At 38.7% G+C, this 11,449-nt stretch overlaps 1 protein-coding gene across 1 annotated transcript; it reads right to left on the bottom strand.

The window, feature by feature from the left end:
- Nucleotides 1-222: 222 nt before the first annotated feature.
- Nucleotides 223-10,415, bottom strand: LOC109041285 (cysteine proteinase 1). Its single transcript, XM_019057576.2, has 9 exons — nt 10,232-10,415; nt 9,430-9,489; nt 8,065-8,248; nt 5,669-5,937; nt 4,815-4,911; nt 3,395-3,663; nt 2,574-2,676; nt 1,824-1,876; nt 223-431 (listed from the first exon to the last, which is right to left on the bottom strand). Exons 1-9 carry the CDS (start codon nt 10,328-10,330, stop codon nt 360-362), a joined length of 1,206 nt encoding a protein of 401 aa, XP_018913121.2. The 5' UTR covers nt 10,331-10,415; the 3' UTR covers nt 223-359.
- Between the last annotated feature and the right edge of the window lie 1,034 nt (nt 10,416-11,449).

Raw genomic sequence — 11,449 nt, 5'->3', positions numbered from 1 at the left:
GATGTAAAAATTCCTGCTGGCACATCAAATTTTCTGGAGAGTATTGCAGCTCGACAAATGTTTTCTTGATTTTACCAACTTAAAGTGCGGTTACATAAAAATCACAAATTGGAAACCTGTCATTTTAGTAGAGTTCAGGATAATATTTTGCTGAATTGAAGTTGTGCCAATAGCGACGTCTTATTGAGTGATAAGCTAGGCAAACAATAGAAACTACACAAATCCTTGCGAAAACATTTATTTTCAGATTAAGTCAAAGATAAAATATCAGCCTTAAAGTACGGAAAAACGAGTTTTTGAGAAAAAAAAAAGAGGAAAAAATCTCAAAACTCAGATAGGTATCACAATAAACCAGATCCTCAAAGATAAGCCGTGGAAACGTATGATGAAACAGCGCAAGCATTCTTACCCCTGATAAGCTTGATGTAGCCCTGCAAAAAAAAAATAATAATAAAAATAAGTAAGTTTTACAACAAAAAGTTTGATTGATTTTACAAGGAGTTAAGATCTGTGACTGTAAGTGGACTAGAGTGCAGGGAGTTTCAGTAATTACGTCAGTTTTTTATACATTTTTAGATGAGATAGAGCCATGAGTGGACCTAGGGGGTAGGAGGCTCCTCCCCCCCCCCCCCCCCACGTTCTCAGCCACATTCAAGATATTTGAGGGCTACTTCTGCATGGGAACGTGGCTATGTCTCTCTTCTTATTAATCGTGATTCAGTCAATTTTTCGGATACAACAGCTCAAAATAGCTACGAAGACGACTCAACTTTTTAACATTTTTCCGAGGAAGCCATCCGCACCCTCATTCGGAGCTGAGATAGTACCATAGATCTCTTTTGGTGGGGTTCTTTTATTGTTAGTGTCCCCCAGACCCCCTTAAGGAGCTGCTCTTCTACACCTCACCCCGCGAAAAGTCCCTGGCTTCGCTCACGAGTAAACATTTGGTTTCAGTGCATACTTTTATTTCTTAAATACTTATCCTCATATCTCGCTGCATGCGGTTATACAGTTTTGCTGAAAATACATCAGTTCTGATTTCGATTGTGTAGTGGTTGAATTTAGTCAACAAAGATTTTTCAAAACGGTCTAAAAATGCATATTGTTTCAAATTCATCATCAATGCATGGTTTTGAATTTCAAATTTCCATTGGATGTCCACCTTTGACTCGAAAATAAGCTCGGTCCGTTCATAGCAATGGCGAGTTTATAAGTTGGCAACACTGTATTTCCTTAATTTAAATCTAGTAAAAATGTTGATTTAGGTGAGGCAAAAGAATCGATTGTTTTGCATACATTTAAATTCAGGAAAAACAGTGTTGCCGAGTTTCAAGAACCGCCTCTGCTTTATCGAGCGATTATTTAGTCTCATAGACTTTAACGCCCGACAGCAAACACAACATCTAACTGAACATGCAATCCTTGCGTCTAGCCACCACTGTTCTCTGTGCCGTGCCTGGGTACCAAATATCGGTCCATTAGAGTAATTTATGCGGCTGCATCTTTACTATTGAAAAAACTCAAAGGAGTTTCCCCCTTTTTAATCGGGGCTCATAGGTATCCTATAAATATCAACTGACTACATGGACTGAACTTGTGATCTTCAAGCAAGTCCAATAAATTCAAAATTTCGGAAGTGTCGAGATGAAGCTAAAGAATTACACAATTTGAGAGTCCTGTTGTTAGCCTAGACAATGTGAATCGTAAGTATATATCCACTACGCTTGGGTGTGGTGTCCTATTGGACAAATCGTTGAAAATTTGCTGGTCACACCGTGCGGACGAAAAATAAACTTGTCGAGACTTTTTTAGTCATTACTCACCTTATCTCCCCACGAATCGCCCCAACTGTTTTTGATGACCCAGTAGGGAAGACCTGCAACAATTATAAAATGTATTAAACATTGCAGTGCATTCATTATTAGGTAATATTAAACATACTTAAACATGGAAAAATCGATAAAATGTTACTCTCTCTGATGAGATGGGGACCCATTTGTCCTAATTCATCACTGCTGCAGAGACGTCAAACATGAACTCATCTTTAAACATTTTTCATTTCTCTTTTTAAAACAACTTTGTCTTTCAATTTTTATTATTTCCTTGTCCTCCCTTTTAATGTGTTGTACCACCTACTCTGTTTCGATCTCTATTATAAGGTGTTAATAACCCAGTTACGTTGAAGCACCCTTAAATAAATGTATCAAACAACAAAAACAACAACATACATATACGTACATGCATATATATTCTTGTTATGTACGTTCATCTGATCTACGACCCGTGATCGATGCTCTTCACAAGGTTCTGGGTCCGACATCATGGGAAAATGCAATAGTGTATTTTCAGCGGAAAATACATACTAAAAAGCTATGAACACGATTCAAGAGGTAATTGCGAATGAGGTAATCGTTGTTATACATTTTTAGCTGTTCTAAAAATTTTATTTTCTTCATTTTGAAGATAATCAGTCAGTAAAAGGAGAATAATTATTGATCGAGAAGTTTTTCTTGGTATTAAATTCAAGAGATACTCGATAAAGTATTATTCTGATAGGTAATATAATTTCTTACTTTTCTCCACTCCGTAGCCGACAATCGTTACTCCGTGATTGACATCTTGTTTGTTTGTTGAGCACTGGTTTCTATCGGGGTTGAAAATTCCTTTTACGTAAAACTGGAAAAAAAAATGTTGTTGAGTCTTAGTGGCATAATAACATGCTATAATTGAAAAGAATGATGAAGAAAGGAGGCCTCCTCGTCAAGAAGAGCCCAGGGGACCATTGAAAACACCCTTAAGAAGAAGTATAGGTTTTCTCCCGCTCTAAAGGGATGTTCGAGAGCGTGTCTCGGAAAATGTTGAAAAACAGAGTTGTCCCAGGAGCAATTTCGAGCTGCTTTCCCCAAGAATTCAATCGAATTGAATTTTCAAAGGTGAGGAATATGTCACACATATTTGGGAAAATCTCTCATAATTCTCAGTAGGTGCCAAGTAGATTTCGGGGGGGGGGGGGGGGAACTAGTTCCGTTCATACTAACCCCATCAGGCGTTGCCTAATTGCCTCTTACACCTCTACTAGAAAACAAGGCAAAATTAAGCCTTGATATTTTTAGGGTATACATTGTTTGTATCTAAGAGATAAGTTCCGAAACGTGGCATAACCTATTTTTTCTGAAAAAATAAAGCATAGGCGGAAATTAAGCAGTGTGAGCTACAGTTACGCTAAATCTGCGTGCATCCATCCAATCGTGACTAAGATGAGGCATATACAGTCTCAAGAGCTCTAAGAGCAGATTCAATACCAGGACATTTAAATGGACCCTAGACCCTTGATTTGTTTTTTAACCCTTTTTCAGTTTGAATTAGGACAGGGTTCGTGTTTGAGATGTCGCACCTGGAAGTTGGCGGATGCGACGACGGCAACGGAGAGAGGACCATTCTTGATGAGGGCCCTGGCAATTTTCTTCTCGTTGGCGGGGACGCCCCTGGACCCGGAGACCTTGACAGCGGCCATGCTCTTCTTGAAGCGGCATTGCCCTTCCTGTGCCGTGTATGGGTAGTCCTTGGATTTGGCCACTCCGCCTAGTCGCACAAGCTCCTTCACCGCATCTTCCATCCAGCCTCCCATGCAGCCGAGATCTACTTTGTCACAGTCCAACAGCTCTGCGAGTAAATGATTCGATTAAGTCGTGCATTCTCGGAAAATTTACATCACAGTAGTAGATTATTGACTGATTTTCAAATATGTGATGCTAGGGATAGGACATCTAAGACTGCACTGCGTGATGCTTGAATCGATAGTTAGTATCAATGCTTTACATTGAACATGAAAAGTCGACATGAAATTGCAATTCTTCATTCAAGTTGCGTCAGAAAATGTCTATTTCATGGCGGAAGGGCGAACAGAGCATTAAAATAGACGTTCTCAAACAAACTCGGAAAAAATTAAACTGCTGATTTAACAATTCAATCGCTAAAAAAAGTGACTGCAATGTTTCAATGTAGATTTTACACAAAAAATGATACTTTCATCACCCCCATTAGTGGTTAATGTAGCATTTTTCTTTTTGTTGTGAAATCGACGTTGAAATATTTTAGTCACTTTTTTTAGCAATTAATTGAATTGTTAAACCAGCAATTTAATTTTTTCAGTGAACTCTTTTCTACACTACGAATACAATTTTGAAGTAAGGCGAAAATTTCTCCAAACCTCAGGAAAATGAAGAGTCAAGTGTCGACCCGTTTTAGAAAGGAGCGTCATAATAGCAAAAAATATATATGACGTACGCAAATATAATTATAATACTTGAATTATCTCTGCACTTGTAAAATTTCCATCGGATAAGAGATTGAGAGGGTATCGATGATAAACGCCCTTAATAGCACATATAACTCAACAATATCGTTTCAATTTATCCACTACGCATCACTTTATTTTCTCAATCGACTATTTTTTTTTTTTTTTTCTTTTTAACTTTATGAGACGATGCAACGATATAATGGGAGATATATGTCAGGCCAATATCACTTGCCTTAGAATCTACTTAAAATACTAATCTCGGTGCTTCAAACATTGAGATCAGTGTATGGAGACGCTGCGTTCAATGTTGCATGTATTTTCCAAAATTTAGTGCAATTTATCTAGCACCTGCAATTTTTATCGTAGGGGGTAGGCACTGGAGAACTAGAGAGTAAAAGGACTAGCATCGCACTATGATTCAAATTGAATAGTATATATTAATAGTATAGGTATTTCCCATCGAAAAGTACACTCGAAAATATAAATATCGAATGGTCAGTCGTCGCATCTTTACCTTGCTCAGAGAGATCAATGAGTTGTTTCTTCTTTTTAGCCCAAACTCCTTCGATGTTGGAAATTGCTGAGAAGGCCCAACATGATCCGCATGCACCCTTTAGGAAAGAAAAAAATATATACATATACTTTAAATTTGTGTTTCACTCTATATTTGACTGCAATTTTAAGCTCACTTTCAGCTAGCCCTCAAAACAGCCCCTATTTGGTTTATGCGTACTTTTTATATTATTTTTGAAGGCTCTTGCTGTGAAAAAAAAAACGTTCAGAGCAACTTCAATTACGACGCACTTATGGAAAATGAGGCAAAAGTTTAAAGTTCGAATTTCATTCATCATTTTTTGTCACCTATAGATGCTAAGTGCGTTCTAAACCTCACCAGAATATCGAGCCAATATTTGAAGTTTCAGCTCAACTGATACAAACAACTTGGGTAATCTTGCAAGGAGAGGTATCTTTCGATTTTTTCACAGCAAGTGAACATTGAATTCAGACGTTCAAGTAAGTTCGATATCATCTCGATTTTAAGCATACTAATACCTTTAACTGTATAAGGGAAGTTTTCTTCCAAATTTCCGTCCATGGTGGGAATACAATATTATTATAATTTTTAAATTGTAGTTTTAAATATTTAAGAGCGTTTTATATGCTCACGATTCCGCAGTTAAAGTTTTTAAACCTCTTTCAGGTTCATCCCCTTTTTTTTTATTTGAAGAACTTCCGGGGTGGTTCTTGCAAAAAAGATCGGTTATTTATCCAAAAAATACGCACTAAAACTTGTCTAGGCCTGTTAAAATTACTTGATTTTTGGTAAAATCAACCAAAGCGGAATTTCAGCTCTGAATAATCCCGTACCTGGTTCTTGACGGGTGTTACTGCCTTCTTTTTGCGGTAGTCAAATTGTTTCGGGATGAAGACCTTGTCGTTTGCTACGACCATGTCCTCCTCCTCGGAATCATCCTCCTCTTCAGAGACACCCTCGAAGTCATATGAGTCGCGCAGCTCGTCCAGGTTGTCAACGAACTCGATCTCCTCGTCACCGATCGCTTCCATTCGTTCTTCATGACGAGCCCATGCACCTTCGCTCAAGCGTCCTCCCGTGGAGTTTCTAGTAAACTCCTCGTCTTCGAAACAGAAAAATGAAAGCCTCGATCAGCAACATCGAAAAAAATAATATATCGACGGTGAAAGTCGGCAATCACATAACTCGTTTGCGGTGTCTGAAAATCTCCGCCTCTACGTCATTTTTTTAAAGGAGAACAAATTGATATTATTTCTTGAAGTTTTTGCAGAATTTTCTTCGCATTGAGAAGAAAAATCATGACAGTTTTAAAGAATTGCCGTTGAGTAGTTTTCCATTTAAAAAATAAAGTATGACAGGAAGTCCGCGACGTCGCAAACCGAGTTATGTGATTGCCGACTTTCACCGTCGATATGCTGTTTTAGCACCTAGGATGTTAAAAATGTGTCTGGTGATCCGGAGTTGTTGTCCTTACTGCCCTCGCAGTTAACTTTACATCCTGTGAATGCAAATTTAACTCTGTAGGCAGTTAAGGCAGCATCTTGAGATCACAAGACACATTTTTAACATCCTAGGTGCTAAAACAGCATATTATTTTTTTCGGTGAAGCACTAAAATCATAGAGTACATAGAGTCGTAATGTAAATGGGAGAGCTGGGACCATGTCCTGGACGACGAGTTCCGAGCCCGGTGTGTGGGTCACTTTTCGAGAATGTTCGATCCAAAATGGCGGTTTGGAACACGTAGTAATTTCTATCTTCTTTGTTTACATCGGATGGCCGGGTCCCCGTGTATCGCAAACAGTCGATTATGTCGAAAAAGTGACCCGGCGCCGCACAGGTGTCATGGAATTCGGAACCTGGAAAATGCTTAAAAGTGGTCCCAGCTCTCCTAATCACATTATGACTCTATACCTATACTCTATGGCTAAAATCAATTTACGGAGGGCCTCTGGGAGTATGCAGACAGTGAAACTGCAAAAAATATTTTCTCGTTTACGGAAAAAACGAGTTTGTGTCGGAGACACAAGGCAGGTAGGTCAACTCATCTTTCTCCTCACGAAACATAAGCGGATCCAAGGAGGGGGGGTGTAGGGGGCATGCCCCCTATTTTGACCAAAAAAAGGAGGAAGAAAAAAGGAGGAAAGAAAGAGGGAAGGAACGGAGGAAAGGAGAAAGTAGGACGCTCCTGAGTTTTGGGAATTATTCATGACGAAATTGACTCATATTGCATATTCGATACGCTTTAAAATGTCGACAATTTTCTGGAGGAGGCCTCCCGGACCCCCTTTCACTCCCTCCGTGCAAAGTTCTGGGGTCGGTTATGTCACAAAACAACGTAGGTAATTATATTTTAATGTTGCTAAATTTTCTCTCGCATATTGCATTTTTTACCAGGAAAATCTAGGCATTTCTAACCGAAAATGTTACTGATTTCTTCCTCTGATCTCATCCAAAAATCGGACGAATTTATCGGACCCAAATTCCACGGGTGCAATCTTATAAGAATTTGAATTGTTCGAGTCGATTTTGCAACGTTTGAATGGAGTTGAGTTCCTACATCCGGGAAACGAGGAATGGTCGTAACCTGACTTATTTGCGTCCAACACCTGTCGGTTAAGGGCTGACGTGCAACCGGGGTACGTTGTGTCCCTAACTCCCTAAACCGGCAAGTGCGGGTCGCAATAAATTTTATGGAACATCAATTGACCTCTCTGTCTTGTGTCTCCAACACCTGACATTTTCCCTGTGATTTTCAATCGAGAAAGAGCCAACACCAATTCTTGAAACTTTCAGAGAATAGTTTTAATACAGAGATGCAGCGTCGGAAACCGAGATACGCGTTTTTGCAATCTCTGTGCACTGGTGGCTGTGATTTTCATATTACCTTCGTTAAGAATAACGAGGAAAGTCTAATACAACGTAAGTTCGAGAAGTGTAAACACTCCTTATCAAGAGATACTTATGAGTTGCTTTGTCCAAGCACTTGCCCTCTTATTGTCTTGGGAAATATGTTTCATGAATGACGCGGGTAATCGAATTCAACCTATTTCTCTTCCGAAGAATCCTCCGGTCGCAAACAATAACTCGTGAATCAATGAGTAGATTTTTAACATCGTTTTTTCACGATTAGAAATCCTCAAGTTGTGCTTGACATAAATGCTTAACGTATGACCTCATTTCTGGACCTCTCGATTTTTTTCTTAATTTTCTTCCACTTAAGCACTTACATGTCAAGTCGGCGAACGGAGTGATGCCATATACTGCGGTGCCCTGCTCCTCTCGGTTGAGACGATCAATTTCCTCCAAGTTCTTCTGGAAAATTTTGAATCGCTTGATGTACTCCTCTGCACCATACTTCTTGTTGTGCTGGACGTAGAAGTCTTGGAACAGCTGCACTTTTTCATGGTCGGCCTAATAAAACACATTAAACTTGCATGATGAAAAAATGTTGATTATACGTCCTTGGGTACAGCTGTAGCTGTTTTAAGGATATCCCATAGATCAAATGAAGGCAAGAAAAAACATGACAGAGGCAATCAAAACTCACAGTGCCTGGCAATAGGTATCATTCCCGGATGCTAGTTTTTGACAGACCGTTTTGACCGAGACTTTCAAGTTATCAATGTTAAAGAAGGTTCTTTTAGTTTATCATCTCGCTATCTCTTCCGCGTCTTCAAGAAACTATTTCTAAGGAAAAAATACATAAATAATACTTCCAACTTGGACACGACCGGATTTTCTGATGCACCATAAAACAAATTTTCACGCTATGAACACCCTGTGTATCGATCCTTTTCCATAGGTTTAAGCGACAGATCAATCGATTTATCGCAAAACACGCCTTGCCACTGGTTGAACTCGGTACAAGTTAATGATGTTTTTTAAGGCTATGATGGTTTTTATTTCGCGGCAGAATAGCAGAAAGTAGTGACCCCAATTTAGTAGTGCTGGGTATCTGATTATAAAACATTTAATAATGTAATTCTGACCGAAAAATGTATTAAATATTGGGCTGATATGAAAGCATATTATTGTTTTGCATCGCTGTTTGATGAGGAGTTCGAAAAATGTGCAATTTGAAGATGTATTTCTAATTTTTGGGGTGTTTTCGTCGCTTATTTGACGCCAAGGTTTACATCGATTACCAAAGTGCGAAACCACGTATCTCCATTTGCGACTTCCTGTCATACTTTAAATTTTCTTTGAAAACTGGTGAACGTAGTTTCTTGAAAACTACCTCGATATATCTTCTCGGCTAGAATATTCCAGGTACATAAATTTTAAAATATATAGGTTGCTTGTTTCTCATCGAGAAATGGAATACGAGCGAGACATTGAAACACCGCAATGAGGATACGTGGTTTTGTACCTCGAGCATCGATATCTATTTACGCGTGAGCCGTGAAAAGCATGGAGTTATGTGGAAAATATGGTTTTCGAGGAAATTGCGAGGCACGCTTTTACGCAGTGGAGCGACGACTTTTTAGACTTCCCTCATCCCAATTCATTATTGCACAGACCTGTACGGCGTGCATCATTATAGTTCAGTTATGTGAAAATTCTATAAAAGAGAATAAAGATAATTCACTCACCTTGCACCTGTAAAAACATCCTGACTTAGTCTTGTCGGCAATGCTTGTAGTCTGCTCTTCCTGAAAAAGAAATTAAGAAATAATGATTGTGCTCTAGTGGTAAAACAAGGAAGATAGAGAATAAAGAGATAAACGTTACAAATTAAAATATTCGAGAATATCGACTACACAAACCCAGGTCTAGAGCGCAGAGTTTTGAGAGCGCAAAATTTCGGGACATTATTAATGATTCTATATAGGCCATAATAACATGATATGGACTAAAATAATAATACCTGCCTAAACTCCGAACTGAGTCGGTAACCCTATTTTCGGCTGAACTTGTGGCCGAAGCCCGCATCTTTTTTTAAAGGATGAACTCTCATCAGCCCCATTGAAGATAAGCTTTTTCTGTGAGGTGCTGAAGGTTAAAATTTCAAGAAACTCGCGCATCAATGGCTGATCCTCTCAAGGAGCATAACTTGATAGCAATTGCAGGGTTCAGAATGAAAACTGTTGTCATATGGTTCATACATGACGAAGTTTGGGAGCAGTAGTACTTTATTTCAGTGTTCTGACCTTATATGTTCAATTTCAAGTGTACATAGGGTTGCACATAAATCCCTCGCCATAGAGTGGGCTTTGATTCTTTCCTTCCTGAGTTCTACATGACCAGTTCGCCTTCAAGATAGGTGATAGGCAACATAAGCGGCTCGAGGGCTGCAACAGTTGCTTGCGACTATTTGGCCAAGAATGGTCTTCTTCCTTTGTCATTTTTAGTGATATTTTAACACCTAACGATGGTAAAAAGATAACCACTTACTAAGTCATGGAGGTCTTCCGAATTCTTCGATCGAATGGGATCTGACACAACAAAGAGCGGTAAAACAACCAAAACACAAAATAAACACAGACGAAGCATTTTGGCGCCTCAATCCGAATAGTGCTTTCAATGTAAGAATGGATCACTAAATGTTTCGCTGTGACTATGTCAACGCGATTTATATCTGATTATCTGAGCAGAATGGTGAGTGCCTCTCAATCTAATGAGTGCTCTCTTTGCTCTTCAGATTTGATATCTGTAATTTTTCTTTCCTCTCGTCCTATGTCGAAAGAATTCAGTTTTGCGTTGTCACTTAGGAAATTGAAGTATGCGTGATTTAATGCTCAACTTTCACGAGCTATGACGGGACTGCGAGTTTTTTTTTTTTTTTTTTTTTTTTTTTTTTTTTTTTTTTTTTTTTAGTTGAGTACCTGAGAAGCCTTAAGTCAATATTCAAAAGAGTCTTATTTACATGCAGTTAGAGTTTTAAGGCGTTTTATTATCTATTTTTTCTATGACTCAGATTTGGAAACTATGTTATTGAGGTTAGGTCGGTGAAATTCGTCTTGATGATAAAACCAGGAAAATGAGAAGCCACTCATTCTGCAGTGTTTTAAAAATTGTTTCCTTTTCTACTTTATTTCTTTTAATGACTTTTTTTGTATCCGAAGGGCCCTTTATCATTATGTTTAGGAAAAATCTAGAATATCACCTACTCCAAACAAATTTTCGCTGGTCTATACACACATTGATGTTAAAAGAATAAAACCGTATTCAAGTTTTTCAGCAATATGTCCTATTATCTCTCGACTGAAGCTCCGGAGAGGATTTTTTTTTTTTTTAAGTATCCCATAAATGAAAGGATAGGATTTCAGTGAAGTGTCGAGGTACGATTGTACTCGCAACCGGTCAATTCGCATCACTCCCCTAAAGAGGAGGTACCTACGTCGCCAAGCGTTTGAATCTCCGCATTGGGGGAAGCCCATATCGTTATCTAATAGCATTTTATCGGTTAAATCATGGTTTTGTCGAGAATGGTGCTGGCTTATTGTCATAAGGTTTTATGATCAAATCACACGTTCACGAGTACGATAATCGAATTACAGACTTGTCAATCCTATCGCTTGTCGTTTCGGTTTTGGAGTCGAAACATGTAAATAAGTCTGATGGTGGTCTGATTGACGATCGAACGGCGTGTCGATTAACTCGCTATCGATC

This window comes from Bemisia tabaci, chromosome 1, assembly GCF_918797505.1.
Source record: "Bemisia tabaci chromosome 1, PGI_BMITA_v3".
NCBI lineage: Eukaryota > Metazoa > Arthropoda > Insecta > Hemiptera > Aleyrodidae > Bemisia > Bemisia tabaci.
Note: the sequence above shows the minus strand (reverse complement) of the source record. Positions and strands in the feature narration are given on the sequence as shown.